Consider the following 19,447-nt stretch of genomic DNA (forward strand, 5'->3'; position numbering starts at 1 on the left):
CTCTCTGTCTCTCTCTCTCACTGTCTAACTCTATCTGTCAAATAAAAATAAAAATAAAAAAACTAATTAAAAATTTTTTAAAAGCACAAAGTCAGGAAGTTGAAAAACTAGGATATAAATCAGGAAAACCCATTAGATAGAGAAAAATTACACTATAGAATTTTGAACTTATTAAAATTCATTAAATAAGAAAAAAACACTCTATTGACTATATTAATTATGCTCTAATCTTTAGTACACCTATTCCTTCAAGGGCTGTATATAAGACTGCTTGGAAGGGGGCGGATCGTCCACTTTTCTGTCATTTCTGATTGCTGTGCATAGTGCAAAGTGTGACAGCACTTTGTCCCATCAATACGCACCTGTAACTTGCTGTTTCCCGTGATGGCTTATAGGGTGTGAGAAACACACCCTCCCAGTCATGTTTTATGTGTAAAATTAAAGTATGCAGGTTCAAGGACGAGAGCCTCGGGAACTTTCCTGTAGAGTAAGCTGCTCAGATTGACTGCAAGAGGTTTAGACCTAGATTCTGCCTGCAGGAGTTGTTTGTTCTCTTTTTGCTGACTTTGGGGTTTTCGGCTGCTTCAGAATATGAAATTTGCAGCAACTTTAACTGCTGGAAAAAAATGAGTCTTTAATGTATACCATTTGTATTCAATTATGAAAATAATGTTTCAAGCATTATATTTGCAGCAACAGTATTTCCAGAACACCCTTTTCATTAACCCATTTTAAATAGAATCTTTTTGTTTACTTGCCCCAATATAGGTAGCAACAGTAGTTCACAAAACAAGTACCTCTGAGGAAATTTGCAGCTTTAATTTGAAAATTGAAGCCCAGGACATTGAAGGTAAACAGCGTGATTTAATCTACATTGTAATTTTTGCTAAACATAAAGAACATCACATAGAGAGTTTACGTGACTAAGAGAAATGTGCTTGTTCAAAAAAATTTTTTTCTTAATTAAATTCTTAAGCATGCTACCATCCAAGTAAACATCACTGCAGTTTATCACAATACATGTAACTCTTTAATAATAGTTCTCAACTATTATTAAATAATTAAGCTAAATGTATTCACTATTGATGAAGAAATAGTTTTGATTGTGTTACTTGTAAAGTGTAACTAGTTGTAATGACTCAGAAAGGTCTAATTCCACAACCTTGAATTTCTGTTACTTTTTTGTCAGCGTTCCATTTAGGAGACTGAATTCCCTCATCACCTTGTTAACCTCCCATCCCTTAGCCTTTCTCTATTCCAAGAGATGTGGCAAATGCACATTTCTCTGCTCCAGAACTCATGCTGTATAACCTTGTTCTTGAATGTGCCTCCCTGCGCTAGTTGGTTCCCCCTTGCCAGTCCAAAAGCAAGTCTACTTGGTACTCCAGTCCTCCGCCCCAACCACTGTCCCACTGCCAGGATGTATGCTGGTGCCTCTGCCCTAACATCTTCCACTTGTAGCTCACAGGCTGTTCCTACAGGAAACTTGCCAACTCCCAACAAACTCAGGCATCTGCTTTTTCCTCCCTCCAAAATCCCCTAAATATACTACACATATTTCCTTAAATTAGTCTTCCTTAAGTTATAAATTTTTTGAAAGTAGAGAACTATTCTAATTATTGAAAGACTTCCTGGTATTATCAATAGCTATGAATTTTCATTAAAGTCACCGAAAGTACCACCTTGCAAACCACAAATAATTTTTAAGTGTGTTCAGAGACTTGCTCATTAATGATTCTGTTCTGACAAAACTGCTAAAAATAGTTTGCCCTTTATTTGTGTGTTTGTTGTATGTGCTAGCATCCTACTACAGTGACTTGGGATACAAACGCATCATAGCATGTGCCAGGTAAGCCCATTTCCACAGGGGAATGTAAACTTCAAGGGCTTACTTTTGCCATAGTGTTATTCCTTGGTATCTTTTTGAGTGTTAAGCTGTCCAGAACATACAAAATTATTTATTTTTTCACATACAGAAGATGACAAGCATTCCTAGATAACTACTTAATTATAAAGAATAGCATTGGTTTTGCTCCCATCTACTTTTCTCTTGCTTTTTTGTCTTCTGATTCAAACAGCATAATAATAATTGTCTGTCTTTTAGAAGGGTAGAGATAGGATATAAGTATTGGAGGGAAACACAGAAGTTTCTCTGATAAGCAGCGCCTGCTCTCCTACCTGGCCATCATCAGCTGGTGGTTCTCAACATGGGCTGCATGTTGAAGTCGGCTGGAGAGTTTGTGGAAATGTCCAAAGCTCAGACCTCACTCCTAGAGGTCACTCTGATGGAGCCACGGTTGAGAACCATTGAACCCTCTGCTCACTGACTACAGACAACTAAATTAGTTTCCTGTTGCTGCTATGTAACAATTTACTGGAAACTTAAAGGCTTAAAACAACACCACCTTACTTTTTAAAAAGTTTTATTGATTTATTTGAAAGGCAGAGTGACAGAGAGGGAGAAATAGAAAGGAGGCTCCTTCCAGCCACTGGTTCACTCCTGCAATGTGCACAGCAGACAGGGTGGGGCCAGGTCAAAGCCAAGAGCCTGGAAGTCCATCAGGGTCTCCCACGTGGGTGGCAGGGATCCAACTACTTGGGCCACCATCCTCTGCCTTCCCAGGCACATTAGCAGGAAGCTGGATTGGAGGCAGAGTAGCCAGAACTCGAACGGGCACTCTGATACGGGATGCAGGCAATCCAAGCAGTGGCCTAACCCACTGCTCCATGACACTGGACCCCAACGCATGAAGGAGTTTCCAGGGCCATATTCGTTTTGGAGGCTCTAGTGAACAATCCACTTCCTTGCCTTTTTCCAGATCTTGGCTGCTGCCTGTGTTTCTCGGCTTGTGGCCCTTCCTCTGTCTTCGCTGCCAACCTCACAGCATCCTCCGGCCTCTGACTCTGCCTTCTTCCATCATCACACCTCCTTCTCCACTCTCCTACTCTCTCCCTTATAGCAATTCTTGCAATTCATTTGGGCCCAACCAGATAATCCAGAATAATCTCCCTCTCTCAATTCCGTAAGCACATCTATAAAGTCCCTTTTGCCAGATACACATACCGTAGTGTATTTGCAAGTTCAGGGGATTAGGACACAGACATCTTTGAGGGTTATTATTCTGCTTACCACAGCCATGATCCTAAAATGCTTATGTAAATGTAGGCTTTTTTAAAAATGTGTGTACTTTGGTCTGTGCTGACTGTGCAGAATGAATTGGTTAGTAACAGGGCCAGCACTAGAACATGGGCTGTGCCCTCCTCTTTCCAGCACCCCTCAGTACTTCCTGTTCGGTTCTTTTTCCTTCACTCTTTGTATTGTCAGTAAGGAGACATCTATGGATGGCATAGTTCTGGTTTCGGTTATAATCACACGTGAAACCAAAGCACTCAGGATGGATAATCTGAAAGTTCAGTAGTGCTGTGTCATAGGTTAGAGTTGAATATGACTTTGGAGATGCTACAGTAATCCCATTATTTTAGAATAAAGAAACTGAGACCCAAAGAGGTAAAGGAACCTGCCAATTCTCACAGAATATGAGACAGAGCTGGGGACTGAGGTCTCTGACCCCTGATGCCCACTCCAGCATCTAAACCGCCTCTTTCAGTCCAATAATCTGAGACCACTGATAATGGGGAGCAGCAAGTGGTCTCTCAGTGCCTCCCTCCCAGCTGTTTCCCTGCGTTGTTTGTGGTCCTGGGTCTGATCACTCTCCTTAGGAGTCTCCCTTCCCAGCCCGATTTCTCTTCTTGGCCACTCCCTGATCTCCTCTCTCTCTCTCTGTCTCTCTCTCTCTCTCTGTCTCTCCCTCTCTCCCTCTCAAACATGCTTCTACATTCCCTAAAGTTTTCCCATTAAGACCACTCCTTCCCAGGCGGCTTCTTCCTAACTGCCATTACCGACCCTGGAATACCTGTCTGCCGGGGAGGGGGACACAAGCAAAGTTATCGCTTAATCCACAGAGGTTGCCAGAGGCAAGCAGGAGCTACCTTCTGGGCAGAACCAGAACCTATGCATGGGACCCCATAGGGTCGGCACAAAAAGGATAGTGGAGTGGAGCACCTGTGGGGCAGCCTCTGCCAGGAAGTGCTCCCGTGACCTTACACAGATGAGCTTGCTTCCCCAGGCTTCTGTAAAGCAAGGATATCGGCCCGCGTATCTCAGCGTCCCTGCCAGTGCTGCCGTACATAAAACGGCTCTGATCAAAAATTCACTCGTTTGACTTCATTAGCAGGGAGCCTAATTCGGATTGTCAGCATCCAAAAGAAAGCAAGTAAAAACGCGATAGTGAATATTCTATCCTTTGATTTTACAAATTGAGGACAGAATGTTCAGAAAAGGCGGATTGAATATGCTTTTGGCTCCTTTTAGGTTGGGAGAATTCCAAAAGTAACTGTGTAGTCCCTTATTCATGTAAGAAGTTCTTTGCCTTCAAATATGTTCTCTCCTGATTAAAAAATACCAGCACACAGTTTCTGTGTTCAGAGGGTCTCTTTCGTGTACTTAGCTTTTTATAACCTCTCCGTTGTATTCCTAAGGAAAGAAAAGATTTCATTTCTCTTGCAACAAAAGGCCTTTGGGGAAGATTGCTGGTTTTGGCAGCAGGCAAAAGGCTTCTTGAAAGGAGGATTTCTGTTCCACAGTTGAAACAGTCTCCATGGCAACCAGTCATCAAGGCTCCGACAGCCTTTTCAGGGACACCCTGCACTCGGGAGGCCCTTTTCCATCCTGTTGACAGAGTGCTTTTGCCTCTGTGAGCGAGTTCCCTGCTCTATCCACCCAACTCAGGATAGTTCAGATGTCACAGTGCAGTGCCGAGCCACCTCCTGATCTAAACGATTCAGCTGGTGAAGAACGCATCTAAGACTTTACCATATTTTAGTTACTGTGGTAAATATTACATCTGAAACTTCTAGCAGGGGCTGCTTTATATATGCTGTGTGAAGTGTGGTGGAGGAAAAGCCCTGACATCCCACAAGCTCACACACTGTCTCCTTTTTCACAAACACTCCTCCCACTGAGTGAGATCCGCTCATTTCCATCTCGATAAGCTGTTTCACCTCTTCTTGCTTTCATCCTAACTGCTCTTCCAAGCGCTACTCTCAAATATTCAGCTGCTTCTTCAAGCAACTTGAACTGAGGCTGGAACCTGAAACTCAGCTTGAACAGAACCATGCTTACTCTGCTCCCCTCCCACCCCCACCAAACTATCCCTCTGTTATGTCCTCCAACTCTGCTGGGTGGTTGCACCAAGCCTCTGACACCCAAGACTGAAAACTTGGAATTATAAAAACAAACCTAAAAGACACATGTATACTTCTTTAGAGTTAATTTCATAAAAAAGAAAATGAGCTTTGAGAGGGGACTTGATTCGTGGAAATCTGTCAGCAGAACTGGAATAAAATCCAAGTTTTTTGATTTCCTCTTTCAGTGTTCTTTTCTCTCTTCCAAAAAAAATCTCCCATTTTATCCCCTCTGCCTTTCTCCTTAACTTCCTAAACAGGGGATAGTCCCTGAAAAATTCTTATTTAAAATAAAGTAGTATGGAAGTTTAGAAAATGGAGGAAAGTATAGAAAAGAAAGAAAAGACAGAATCAAGCATAATCCCACTAAATACATTAAGTGTATTTTCTTTCCGTCTTTGCCCAGATGTGTTTATTGAGTCTCTTTACAGTTTACAACTAATTTTCTCCTATGAATGTGCTTCATTAAAAAAAGAATTAAAGCAAGAAGTGAGAGACATAGAAGACATCGATTCTTTAAAAAAAAAAATTCATTTATTTATTTGAAAGAGTTACACAGAGAGAGAAGGAGAGGCAGAGAGAGAGAGAGAGGTCTTCCATCATTGGTTCACCCCCCAATTGGCTGCAATGGACGGAGCTGTGCCGGTCCGAAGCTAGGAGCCAGGAGTCTCCTCCAGGTCTTCCCATGAGGATACAGGGGCCAAAGGACCTGGGCCATCCTCCACTGCCTTCCCAGGGCACAGTAGAGAGCTGGATCGGAAGTGGAGCAGCCAGGACCCGAACCGGCAGCCACATGGGATGCTGGCACAAAGGCAGCGGCTTTACCTGCTATGCCACAGCACTGGCCCTGATATCAATTCTTATGCAAATGAATAACTTAGACCTTCGTTGTTTTTCATTCCTGACTTTGAACATGGGCTCTGCTCACATCCTCAGTTTCCCCAGCTGGTTCACTTGAGGTGGATGACTTGTGTTCTCCAGTAGAGTGGCCCTTTGATGTTAATGGTCAACTAAGGAAAGAGAAGAGATGACTGAAGGAGTTCTTGTAACTCTCAGATTCAGGAATTCTAACCCCTATATTATAGACATATATAAATCAAATACATGGAGACCCAAATTTAAAAATTAAAGCCTGCTGTGGCCGGCACTTTGGCATAGTGGATAAAGACAATGCTCTGGTCCAAGTCATCACTGCTCCACTTCCAATCCAGCTCCCTGCTAATGCACCTGGGAAAGCAGTAGAAGATGGCCCAAGCACTTGGGCCCCTGCACCCACATGAGAGACCCAGAAGAAGCTCCTAGCTTTGGGCTGGCCTAGCCCTGGTCATCTGGGAGTAAACCAGCAGATGGAGGATCTCTCTCTCTCTCTCTCTCTCTCTCCCCATCTATCTTTCTTTCTCTATCTCTGTCTCTCCCTCTCTGAAACTCTGCCTTGCAAATAAATAAATTAATTTAAAAAAATTAAAGCCAGCTAAGGAGTAGGGAAAGATAGCCTTTTCTTAAAGAATCTTATCTACAAAGGGTCTTCAATAAGTTCATGGAAATGTGCTTTATGAAAAAATTATGTGTGAATGTCAAAGTCTTTTTTGCACCAAAAGTAAACATATCTTTCAAATTCATTTTCCATAGCTTCTCAGCTTTTTGGCTAAGATCAAGTGTAGTATCAAATGCATTTTCCATAAGCTTTTTGAAGTACCCTTGTATCTATTTATTCCCTTTGCTAATCTCTTGCTTATTTTAGCTACAAGGCCAGCAGGGAAGAGTCATCATCTGGATCGTCCCATGCAGTGATGGATATTTCTTTGCCCACTGGAATCAGTGCCAACCAAGATGATTTAAGAGCTGTAAGTGTTTCCTTTTTAATATTGCTGTGAGTGTTTGGCTTTCTTTTCTGTTCTATAGACAAACTTGTTTCTTTTCATTTTAATATGTTATTTTCATAAAATCACTCAGGATATATGTTCCAAAATAGCCAACTACCTAAGTTTTGATTTATCGAAATGAAGTGGAGCGTACACTGCATGTTCTGAAATGGAATGTACATGTTAATGTTTCAAAAACAGGACTTGCTCTTCAACTTCGTTAGATGATGGATTGCATCCCTGTGCTTTAACATCCCATCAACAGGTGAATGCATTTAAGCAAAAAGATGGTGAAACTAAAATAGAGTTTTTTCTTTCCTCCCTCAGCTTGTGGAAGGGGTGGATCAACTATTAACTGACTACCAAATCAAAGATGGACATGTTATTCTGCAAGTGAATTCAGTAAGTTTCCCATCATGACATTCCCCCTTACTATCACGATATGAAATCTATAAGTATCTTCTCTCCCGTAATTTCCTTAACTTCTTGAATTTGTCAAACAGATTCCCTCCACTGATTTTCTTTGTGTCCGATTCCGGATATTCGAATTGTTTCAAGTTGGGTTCCTGAGTCCTGCTACTTTCACAGTGTATGAATATCACAGACCAGGTAACCAACTCTACTTTAAAAATTGCTTTGGAAGACTCCTCTGTATACTTTTTTTAATAGAAAACTTTTACTTAATAAATATAAATTTCAAAAGTATAACTTTTGGATTATAGCGGTTCTTCCCCCCTTTATCACCCTGCCCCCCTCAACCATCCCATCTCCTACTCCCTCTCCCATCCCATTCTTCATTAAGATTTATTTTCGATTATCTTTATAATCCTCTGTATTCTTTACAGAAGCTTTAGCTCCACTAGAGGCCTGGAAATTTCATTTATTTTCTCTCTTAGAGCTCACTCTTCTTAAAAGTCTCAACCAGAGCATTCAACATACTTCAAACTACTGCACAGACACTACTATACACAAACTACTGAGGGCACTGAGCAAATCATTTCGCCTCTGTCTTCGGTTTCTTCATTTTCAAAACAACTGGATTATATTGCCTCCAGCTTTAAATTCTTTGTCTCAAGTATATCTGTGGTGTACATTTTCAGTACTCGTTGCATCTCTTCTTTTTAGAAAGGAAGCTCCCGTAACCTATTTATTCCTCTCAGCACAGCATCTACCCCACTTACATTCCCATTACATTTTGAAGATACCTCTGTTAGAGCAGATGTCACATTGCCTTATAATTATTGGTTTGCATGTTTTTCTCACCAAGCCCAGATAGAATGTTTTCATCCTTGTGACCATAGTAGCTAATAGTGTCAGATATAGATATAGATATAATGTGTTTATTGAATAAATGATCCCACATTTGACTATTCAACCACTTCCAGGAATGTTGAGTAATTGGAGAGTTTATTGATTTACAAGTTAGATGACTCTATCTTGGGAAGTTCTACTTGTTAGAAAATTCTTAAAATGAACCAAACTCTGACTTGCAGTCATTCTATTTTTATTTCTGAAATCACAGAGAATATATGCTTAGCCCCTTTGTCCAACCTAAACAATTATAATTCTTTCAACAGATCCTCATGTAACATAACTTATTTTCCTCTGATTCATGGGAATATCAAATATTTTCAATCTAGGAAATGAATATTGAAGAGGAAAACTTCACACTTGATCTTAGCCAAAAGGCCGAGAGGTGATGAACAGGAAAACTTCAAGCACAGAACTAAGCTAACTTGGGGAGATCTTTTTGAGCATAAAGAGACCACTGTACAGGCAATTCATAATTTAAACTCCATGGTCCTTAGCAATAAAAAGAAATGTTTGGAATAAGCTATTTCTGTGACCCCGTGTAGCAGAACAATCAGTAAATGTGTTATGGATCTACCAAGCCACTTCTCCTAACCGTGCTTTTACTGCCACAGATAAACAGTGCACCATGTTTTATAGTACTTCTAACACCAAACTGCAGAGAGTCTGTGAAGGAGCGCTGTGCAAGTGTGTGGAAGGTAAAGTCCATTTAGCACATCTACACTGCATGCTTGAGGCACTCATTTGCTGCAGCAGCCACGTTGCCCCTTGGGACACCCCTGTCCAATATCAGAGTCCCTGGGTTCATGTCTCAGCTCCACTTCTGATCCAGCTTTCTGCTGGTGTGCAGTGGGTAAAGGCTCAAGTGGTTGGGTCCCTGTCACCCACATAGGAGATCTGGATTGAGTTCCAAGCTCCTGGCTTCACCTGGCTAGCCTTGGCCAGGCTGTTATGGCCGTTGGAGATGTAAACCACTCAATCGAAGATTGATATTTCTCTCTCTCTCTCTCTCTCTCTCTCTCTGCCTTTCAAGTTAAATAATTATATTTTAGATAAATTTAAACATTGCGCTTATTTAAAGCAGTCACTTATAACCCAAGGCTGATCTGAGAAAGCTGTTCAAAAGTAGAAATGTAGGGGCCAGCATTGCGGTGTGGCAGGTTAGGCCACCATGTGCGACACCAGCATCCCATATCAGTGTGCCAGTTTGAGTCCTAGCTGCTGCACTTCCAATCCAGTTCTCTGCTATGGCCTGGGAAGGCAGCAGAAGATGGCCCAAGTGCTTGGGCCCCTGCCACCTATGTGGGAGACCTCTCTCTATATAACCCTGCCTTTCAAATAAATAACCATTTTTTGAAAGTAGAAACGTAATCTCAGCTGATTGAGAGTTAATAATTCCTCGAGTTTTGTAAAGCTGCTTGTCCACCCCTCCTGATCAACCTGATGGTTGATATCGTACAGGAACAGAGAAGCATCATCCAGATGGTTGTTGGATATCACAGGGATAGCATAGTATGAAGTTTTTTTTAACCTGGTCTTTCTAATACAAAAAGAACCCAAACCAAGGGACCAGGGGCCCAGGACAAACCACTATCTCCTCTTTCTTTCTCCTTTATCCTTCTAGTTTTTGTAATTTCTCTGATTATTGTCCAGTTCCTTTCAGTCTTCTATTAGTTGAAGACAAACTTTTTGGCAAAGGAGTAAATCCAGAACTCACCATAATGAAAAAACTGGCTCCTTGAAGGCCAGGTTTGTTTTGTTTTTATTTTTTCAAAATTCTGAACATCTACACATTTCCTAGGTACTTACACAATGCATTAGCCACGAATCAGTCATTATCATTTAGGATCCTTCAACAGACTTTTTTTTAAAGATTTATTTATTTATTTATTTAGAAAGAGTTACAGAGAGAGAGGAAGAGACAGAGAGACATGTGGCCATTTGCTGGTTCACTTCCCAGATGGCCACAACAGCCAGCACTGGGCCAGGCTGAAGCCAGGAACAGGGAGCTTCTTCTGGGTCTCCCACTTGGCTGGCAGGGGCCCAAACACTTGGGCCATCTTCTCCTTTTTTCCCAGGCCATTGGCAGGGAGCTAGATTAGAAGTAGAGCAGCAGGAACACGAACCAGTGTCCGTATGGGATGCCAATATCGTAGGCAACAGCTTTTCCCACTGCACCACAACACTGGCCCCTCAGTGGACTTTTGATGATATTCATAACGGAATTCCCCCTTGCCATAAGGGAAACATACATTTTCCTAAAGCGTTGAATGTGGATAATCACCCATTCTAAGTCCTGTGTTCAAGATCTCTTGGGGGTTTGTTCCTTTTGCTTTTGCTTTGTGTAATGTTTCACTTTGTGAAAGAGGAGAAAATGGACAGGTCTTAGGAAATTGACATTTCTTACGTTGGATTGTCTCAGGGCTCATGGGAAACAGCATTTACTCCCAAAGAGAACATCTGCTTTCTTTATATTAATCTTGCTTTTACCATTTTCCACAAACCCAGCTGACTGTGGGCAAATGGAGAAGGAATTGGATCTGACAATCTCTGCAGATACTAGAAAAGAAACAGCTTGTAAACCTGAGATTGTATATGGTAAGTTCAAAAATTTAATAGATTCCTTGAAATGTGAAATCTTACGAATGCATGATCCGTTACAAAGACAAAAACTTTACACAGAGATTACATGGATGCAACATTCCACCAGCTCACCTTGAAGGAAAATGCCATCAACTTTCAGCATTAGCATGCAAAGTTACTTATTCTTCAGCCAAGAAATATGACTTTATTAAACTTAATAGCAGTGACATGCACGCCACGCCTGTCAGGACATGGTATTGGAATAGAATCACAGACGTGGAGCCATATTTACAGGGAACTTTGGAGTAGCCACAGAGGTGTAAGGTTTCGGTTCTGTATTCATCCAAATGCTGGAGCAGAGACAGAGGCAATGGTGGTTTGGGGTTTGGGGTTTTAAAAAATCTGTCCAAGCAATACTCTGTCATTTTTACTCTATGCAGAATTGCAATCTCTGTGTAAGACTCTCTCCATTTCAAAAGGAAGATCTCCTGATTTTCCAGAGCTCAGAGCTAAATCACTACTCAAGTCCCAGATAGAATTAGCTCCTTTGTCTTCTTCCCATAGTTTTTGATATTTATTTCTGGATTTTTTTAAAAAAGAGATCGTATTGTACCCTTTGTCGAATCTTTTTTGTTTTGAACATTGTAAGGGTGTTATTTATAAACAAAAATTAATTACTGTTGATTTCACGCTTTGTGTTTACCAGCTGTTTTCATACCCTGTTTCTTATTAGAGTCGTGTAAGAACCTGTCAGCAAACAGGAATATCACTGTTTTACCAGTCAAGAGATCAAGGCTCAGGGAGATTAAATAATTTTCTCAAGGGCATGCCAGAAGCAAGCAATAGAACTAGGGTGCATCCTGCCCTCCAGTGTCATTTCCTTCACAGTCTGCTCAATTCTCTTGATGGAAATACAGCCACCAGAGTGAAGTTTGTATGCTGCGTGGTATTTCTTTTCTTTGAATTCATCTTGACTTCAAAAAAAACTTCCTGAATCAGACCAGATTTTAAAAATATGTCAGAGAGGCAAGTGTTTGATGTAGCAGTGAGACACATATGTCCCATATCAGAGTACCTGGGTTCAAGTCCTGGCTCTGCTTCTAGTTCAGTTTCTCACTGATATGCACCCTGGGAAAGCAACAGATACTGGCTCAAGTGTTTGGGTACTTGCCCCTGACATGGGATATCTGGATTGAGTTCCAGCCTTTAGTCTGGAAGTTTGAGACTTCAGCCTGGCCCAGCCCCAGCTGTTGTAGGCATGTGGTGAGTGAAACAGTAGATGGAAGATTCTCTCTCTCTCTCTCTCTCTCTCTCTCTCTCTCTTTCTCTCTCTCTCTCCCTCTTCTTCCCTCCCTCCCCCCAACCCTTTCAAATAAATAAACTATAAAATACACCAGGACTTGAAGAGCGTACTATATTCCCATTGCTCTAAAACAACATTTTCATTAAATTATTTCTTCCTTTCACTGTCTTAACACTGAACTATCAGAAACCTAGTTTAACAGAATAAATGAATCTGGAGTTATTGTGCTACTTTCAATAAAAGACTTGTCTGGCTTTTCCTGGAGGCTACAATCTATTACAGGAGGAGTAGAGTGGGGGAAAATGTTTCCTTTTTCTACCCATGCCAACACAGTAACTACCTTGCCCCTGTCACCATGAAGACTTATGAATCTGATGTTTGGGACATTTCTCATCCATTTTAAGCCACTAATTTACATAGCCTTTGGTTCTGCACAGTCTGTTCTGTCACCTCTCCATTTCCGGAATTATATTCAGACCAGAAGGATCTCGAAAATGGACAAACTTTTTAGGTCATTCGTTTCAACACCATCACAAGCAAAAATAAAAGGGATGTTTTCTGAGGCCACATGGAAGAGATGGACCCCTCGCACTGTTCATTGCAGAGCTCAGATCAAACACACCATGCATCAAGCATTCTTGCTTGAATGAGGAGAAAACGGGCTGCGGGTGGCTCATATCAGACACAGTTGCCAATCCCAGCCAGGATGAATGAGAAAACAGGGTACTATTTAAAACCAAAGATCAAAGCCAGTGGAGCTGTATGGAGAAGCAAGGCTCACGTGGGAGGCCTGAATGATAGATGATGAGGGTCCCCTCTGTGGCCCTGTGGGGAAGTCAGCAGTTCTTCGAAGGACACCACGGGCCTGACTCAGTCACTCTGACGGAATCAGCATCTGAACTTTATAGCTGACAGGGTTTTATCCTGTTTACTTATTTTATGTGCTTTTGTTATTTAAGTTACAGCAGCCCTTATCCTGGTCAGCCTGTTCTGCAGGAGTAGCCAGAGCTAATGGTTGATTCTAGAAGAGTGAGTGAGTGCAGAGACGGAGGCCCTCTGGGAAGGCGTCCTGAAAGACAGATCTACCTCGGGGTGCCCATAAAGCTCGCCATGCTTCCGTCCTTATTTGTCTGACAAATTCTGGCTCCTACTGGATACGGCCTTGTGGCATCAACCCTGCATCATTTCATTTCTGCTTTTTTGGTTTGTTTGTTTGCCAGCTTATAAAGTTAGCATCACATCCATCACTGAAGAAAATGTTTTCGTCAAGTACACAGCAACCCTTCTGGATGTCTACAAAACCGGTGAGAAACCATTCATTCACTCTGCCATCCAGCAAACAGTGAGTGCCTACTGCGCGCCAGGTGTTATGTAAGACACAGAGGCTGCAACTTGAATAAGATAGGTAGAGTTTTTATTATTCCAAACGTTGCACTGTAAGAAACCGATTTGTGATGTCATTTCATTTTTGTGTCCACGGATGGTCACACATTTCCTTTATTTGAACCTTGATTGCCTTTATGATGAGATTGGTATGTGGCTCGCACTTGGGTCTTTTCCAAGTCCAACTTCTGAGCACCAATTATATCACATGCAGTAGCAAGCCGTTCCTTTTTAACTGAAACAATAAATCACTTTTCATCCCAGAAATAACAAGCATTTCATTTTGTTATTTTATTTTATTTTTCTTGCATAGTATCAAAGGACATTCCAGACTGCTAGGAATTCTGCATAGCCCCAGGAGATTCCCAAGTCACAGAATTTTATTACTATCATTTCTTCTTTGTGCTGTAGATTCAGAAGATTATTTTTACATTTAAAATCAAAAGTTAAGAATTTTTGCATATTTTATCACCTCTGAATGTTCATTTTTAATACTTCAAATTTTGAATTTATATAAATATCAAAATACTGTAATTTGCTACCTATACAAAAATGGTTGTACACTAATAAGAAACCATTTTTGAATCAAGAACAAACTATGTAGTTTGAGGATAAAAATAAATTGCTAATTCTCCCAAAGCACTGGCTGCTTAGAGTAGATGAGGATCTAGGTGAAAACAAGATTAGTGGTTATTAAAGCTGGGGCTAATTACTTTCTCTTCTGAATATATTTGAGATTTTCCATTAATAAAAAGTTTTCAAAACCAGTAAGGCCCACACAACCACACTTCTCCTTATGACAGGGGTTGAATGGATGGCAGGTGGTGCTGGGAATGCTGGTCACACACTGCTTTGACAGGTAGCTATGGTCACTGGGAAAGCCTAAGAAAATGAGCTCAAACTAATATAATGTGCATACTCCGGAGTTTTTATTACTAATGAAAATCTACCATCTATACAGTTACTGTTACATATGTGTTACTGCTATATATACTTTATTTATTTATTTATTTATTTATTTATTTATTTTTGACAGGCAGAGTTAGACAGTGAGAGAGAGACAGAGAGAAAGGTCTTCCTTCCGTTGGTTCACCCCCCAAATGGCCACTACGGCCGGCGCACTGTGCTGATCTGAAGCCAGGAGCCAGGTGCTTCCTCCTGGTCTCCCATGCAGGTGCAGGACCCAAGCACTTGGGCCATCCTCCACTGCCTTCCTGGGCCACTGCAGAGAGCTGGACTGGAAGAGGAGCAACCAGGACAAAAGCTGGCGCCCCAACCAGGACTAGAATCCGGGGTGCCGGTGCCACAGGTGGAGGATTAGCCTAGTGAGCCACGGCACTGGCCCTGTAAAGTAAGCTTTACCAACAAGTTCTAACAGCTTCATAGCTAGGAGTCAGACACAGTCTCTGGCTCAGGAGACAGACCTGTGGTATGAAACGTTGTAATAGAAACTCAGGTATAAAAGAAGGGGAAGACACAACGATACTTAGGCCAAAGAGCAGCAAGAAATGTCTACCAGACAAGAAGAGGCAGGAAACAAAGATTGGGAGCCAGCAGCAAATTGTAGCCAATAAAGCTGCTGCCAGCATCCCATATGGGCACCTGATCGTGGCCTAGCTGCCCCCACTTCTGACCCAGCTTTTTGCTAATGGTGTGGGAAAAGCAGAAGATGGTCCAAGTGCTTGGGTCCCTGCTACCCATGTGGGAAAACTGGAAGAAACTCTGGGCTCCTGGCTCCGGCCTGAGCCTGGCTCAGGCCTAGCTCAGCTCTGGTGATTGAACCAGTGGATAGAGGATTTTCTCTCTCTCTCTCTCTCTCTCTCTCTCTCTCTCTCTCTCTCCCTATCTATCTATCCTCTCTCTCCTTCTGGGTCTCCTACATGGGTGCAGGGGCCCAAGGACTTGGGCCATCCTCTACTGCTTTCCCAGGCCACAGCAGAGAACTGGATTAGAAGTGGAGCAGCCAGGTCTCAAACCGGTGCCCATATGGGATGCCGGTGCTTCAGACCACAGCGTTAACGCACTGCGCCATAGCACCAGCCCCAATATCGTCTCTCTCTGTAACTCTTTCAAATAAATAAATCATTAAAAAAAAACTTTAAGGGACTGGCGCTGTGGCGCAGGGGGTTAACGCCCTGGCCTGAAGCACCAGCTTCCCATGTGGGCACCAATTGAAGACCTGGCTGTTCCACTTCCAATCCAGCTCTCTGCTATGGCCTGGGAAAGCAGTAGAGGATGGCCCAAGTCCCTGGGGCCCTGCACCCACATGGAAGACCCGGAAGAAGCTCCTGGCTCCTGATCGGCGCAGCTCCAGGCCATTGTGGCTAATTGGGGAGTGAACCAGCGGATGGAAGACCTCTCTCTCTCTCTCTCTCTCTGTGCCTCTCCTCTCTCTGTGTAACTCTGACTTTCAAATAAATAAAGAAATCTTTAAAAAAAAAAAACTTAAAAAAAAGAGAAGGGTAAGAAGAGGGAGAGGAGAGGGAAGAGGAGGAAAGAAGGGAAAGGGGGAAAGAAGGAGGGGGAGGGAGAGGAAGAGAAGGAGAAGAAATGAAGATGGGTGTACAGATGGCTGGAATTCAACAGGCCACCACAAGGAGGAAGGCCTCCTGTGTAGGGGACCAGATTCGGGCTCCTCCTGGGTCCTTTGGGAGGATGGAAGTTAGTCTTCTTAAAACTTTCCTGTCTTGTACTTTTCCACAAAGCTGACCATTGTCAGCTACCAGATACTTTAATATTTTGCTATATAGCATAGGGAGAACAATATTGTCCTATCATAGATAAGTTCCTTTAATTCTAGGCCTGCAAGACTTATAACAAGCATTTGTATGATTCTTACTACATTCCAATCACTTCCTATATTAGCCCATTTGATCTCACAACAGTTGTACAGGTACGTTTTTATTATATTCATTTTTCAGACAAATATTGAAGACTTACCTTTTTCAGATGAGGGGGATGAACCCTTAAACAGGGAGCATAAATCACTTGCCCAGAGCTTCACAGCTGGGGTTTAACCCAGAGAGTCTGTCTTAACTATATGTAGAGATAGTTATAACTATACATATATAGTTACAATATATCATGTAGAATATAGAATGCAAAGTCCTAACTATGTAGATATTTCTGTTCTCTCGGTCACCATGAGGAAGCAGACAACATGAGAGGATTTACAATTGTGACATTAGGACTAGCATGTGATAACCGTCCTTGTGTCTCCAGGAGAAGCCATCGCCGAGAAAGGCTCTGAAATCACCTTCATTAAGAAGACAACCTGTGCTAACGCTGACCTGCTGAAAGGAAGACAGTATTTAATTATGGGGAAAGAAGCTCTTCAGATAAAATACAATTTCAGTTTCAAGTAAGTCACCAATATTCTGGAGTCTCTGATCTTTCCTCCAAAATTGAGTGTAATTTGTTCTTAAATCCTCTGTATGTTTCTTATGTTCCTTGCTGTTAACCATCAAGCCATTAGAAACAAATTAAATATATGAGTTTAAAACAAGAGCTATTGAAAGCCATCACAGCAGCTGAGGACTTAGCTAAACTGATAAACCAACTTAGGTGAGCAAGTGTACCTGGTGATGAATCGGGCATGCTTATCCCACCCACCCCCACCCACCAAGCGAGATCCATCAGCATGTGCCCAGAGGGCTGTGTCTGTTAAGAGGAAAGTGTTTAAATATGCATTTTATTGTCTTGTCTATTTCCAAAAAATAGACATTACCATCAGTGTCATTCCTGCCTTTCCCCCTGGGAGCCCCAGGAAGTTTCTTGATCTTCAGGGGGTTAAGAGCCTTCCCAAGGAGGGGCTGATGCAGAGGAGTTTGGCTGAAGCCTTGCCCCTATGGACCTGCCACAGCTGGGCTCCTGCCAAGGAGGTCACATCCAGCCTTTCTCTCTGCATGGCCAGCATCACAAACGCTTTGCTCTCATCTCTTCTTGGCAGGTACATCTACCCGTTAGATTCTTGGACCTGGATTGAATATTGGCCTTCAGACACAACGTGTCCATCGTGTCAAGCGTTTTTAGCTAATTTGGATGAGTTTGCTGAAGACATCTTTTTAAATGGCTGTGAAAATGCCTGAAGAAGTTCAGCTGCATTCACATCTCACTTAGAGACTCCTGGTGCCGAAGCTCCATATTTTAAACATTCACAGCAGGCCTTATTTGGAAAGCTTGCTTTACTTAGAATTAATGGCACTAGGTTTTATTAGAGAGCGACTTTAAAGGCTGTAACTTTCTAAATAACATGGCCAAGGGGATGGTGGGGCATGAAGACAGATACTCCAAGGTTATTAGACACCAGAAGCAATAAATTGGAACACCTCCTAAAACCTACCACTCAAGAATGTTTGCTGGGGCCAAAATAATAGTCTTATTGAAATGGAGTATCTTACAAAAACATGGCCTGTGCTTGAAAGAAAATACCAAGGAACAGAAAACTGATCATTAAAGCTTGACTTTGCTTTCAAAATGTGCTAAAAAGCATGTTATTTTATGCTAGGTCAGCGTCAGCCGCACAAAGACAGGCAGATTGAGAAAGGCAGTGGAGAGAACCTTCGTCCTAGGAAGGCCCAACCTTGGGGCCCTTAGCAAACGGAGAATGTGGGAGAGCTTGTCTTCCCCCCTTCTTCTCCTGCCCTCTCCATACCCAGACGGGAGATCCTCTGTGCCCTTGCCCTCCCTCCCAACACGCACTCCTTTCTCCCAGAAACTAGCCAGTAATTGTTCTACCAGAAGACAGGCCTCAGCAGCAGCCTCGCTGAACTATGCCAAGGCAACAAACTCTGAGTGTAATGGTTATAGCGACTGAAGTCATGCCCTTTGGAAGAACCTGCATTTCACCACTGAGGTGAAACACTGCAAGACCTCATCGTGTGCTTCATAAATACTAAGATTTTCCACTTCCAGAAACTAAGGTCAAAGCTCACACTGTGGGCACTCCTTTGGCAAAAACAACCACTGTGTCCAACATGCCCAAACTCTCTGTCAATGAGGAGCGAAGGGGCTCCCTCCAGCACAGCCCTGGCAGTGTCTGCTGTCGCCTCCTTGCTGAATGCAGAGTGGTGGGAGCTGCCTCTGAGACGTGAGGGTCTGAGCATGCTGGCTGCCTTCTCCATGAGCGTGATGGTAAATAGGCTGGTGCTCAACGGCCTCACTAACCCACAGTGCAGCTGACCTGTCCAGCTTGAGGCTGGCACCTTTGCTTCCTATGTCTCAGGGAAGGCCTCTGAACCAATAAGTCTTCTCCGGTCTTTCTTCCCGGCCCCTGTGATGCTAATTTACTCAGCAACATCCAAACAAATATGTATTGGTCAGTAAACGTAGGCCCAGACCCAAGTCTAGTGGCTTGGTACCAAGATTCCTGTCCTTGTAGAGCTCAGATTCCAATTGGGGAAGATATGGAATGATGAAGACGATAACTAAGGAATTGACCTTGCATGTTAGAAGGTGGTAGTTATAGAAAAAAGTGAGGCAGAATAAGGGAGACCGGGAATGGCCAGGGAGGGGCTGTAGTTTCAAATAGAATGGTCAGGTCAGGGGAGATTTCCTTGGAAAGGTGAGATTTGAGCAACAGTGTGATGGGTGTAAGGAGTGAGCCACATAGCTAGCTAGGGGAAGAGTGTTCCATGCACTTCAGGGTACCTGGTGCCCAAGCACAGAGCAGGTGTGCTAAAGGAGAAACGAGGCAGCTGAGGTAACAGGTGGAGGTCATGCAGAGCAGTGGAAATGGCTTTGGTTTTACTTGGAGGGGAAC

At 42.6% G+C, this 19,447-nt stretch overlaps 1 protein-coding gene and 1 pseudogene across 1 annotated transcript in view; both read left to right on the forward strand.

The window, feature by feature from the left end:
* Positions 1 to 18,163, forward strand: part of C5 (complement C5) — an 86,394-nt gene extending 68,231 nt beyond the window's left edge. Inside the window, exons 32-41 of the mRNA XM_062207652.1 lie at positions 769 to 850; positions 1,801 to 1,849; positions 6,986 to 7,088; positions 7,434 to 7,508; positions 7,610 to 7,715; positions 9,032 to 9,115; positions 10,926 to 11,015; positions 13,524 to 13,607; positions 16,909 to 17,047; positions 17,636 to 18,163. Of these exons, the coding sequence (XP_062063636.1) occupies positions 769 to 850; positions 1,801 to 1,849; positions 6,986 to 7,088; positions 7,434 to 7,508; positions 7,610 to 7,715; positions 9,032 to 9,115; positions 10,926 to 11,015; positions 13,524 to 13,607; positions 16,909 to 17,047; positions 17,636 to 17,774 (951 nt within the window). The 3' untranslated portion in view covers positions 17,775 to 18,163. The remainder of the gene's footprint in view (positions 1 to 768; positions 851 to 1,800; positions 1,850 to 6,985; positions 7,089 to 7,433; positions 7,509 to 7,609; positions 7,716 to 9,031; positions 9,116 to 10,925; positions 11,016 to 13,523; positions 13,608 to 16,908; positions 17,048 to 17,635) is intronic.
* On the forward strand, positions 6,870 to 6,945 carry LOC133772131 (U2 spliceosomal RNA; annotated as a pseudogene).
* Positions 18,164 to 19,447: the final 1,284 nt, after the last annotated feature.

The sequence above is a fragment of the Lepus europaeus genome, chromosome 12, assembly GCF_033115175.1.
Source record: "Lepus europaeus isolate LE1 chromosome 12, mLepTim1.pri, whole genome shotgun sequence".
In the NCBI taxonomy this organism is placed as follows: domain Eukaryota; kingdom Metazoa; phylum Chordata; class Mammalia; order Lagomorpha; family Leporidae; genus Lepus; species Lepus europaeus.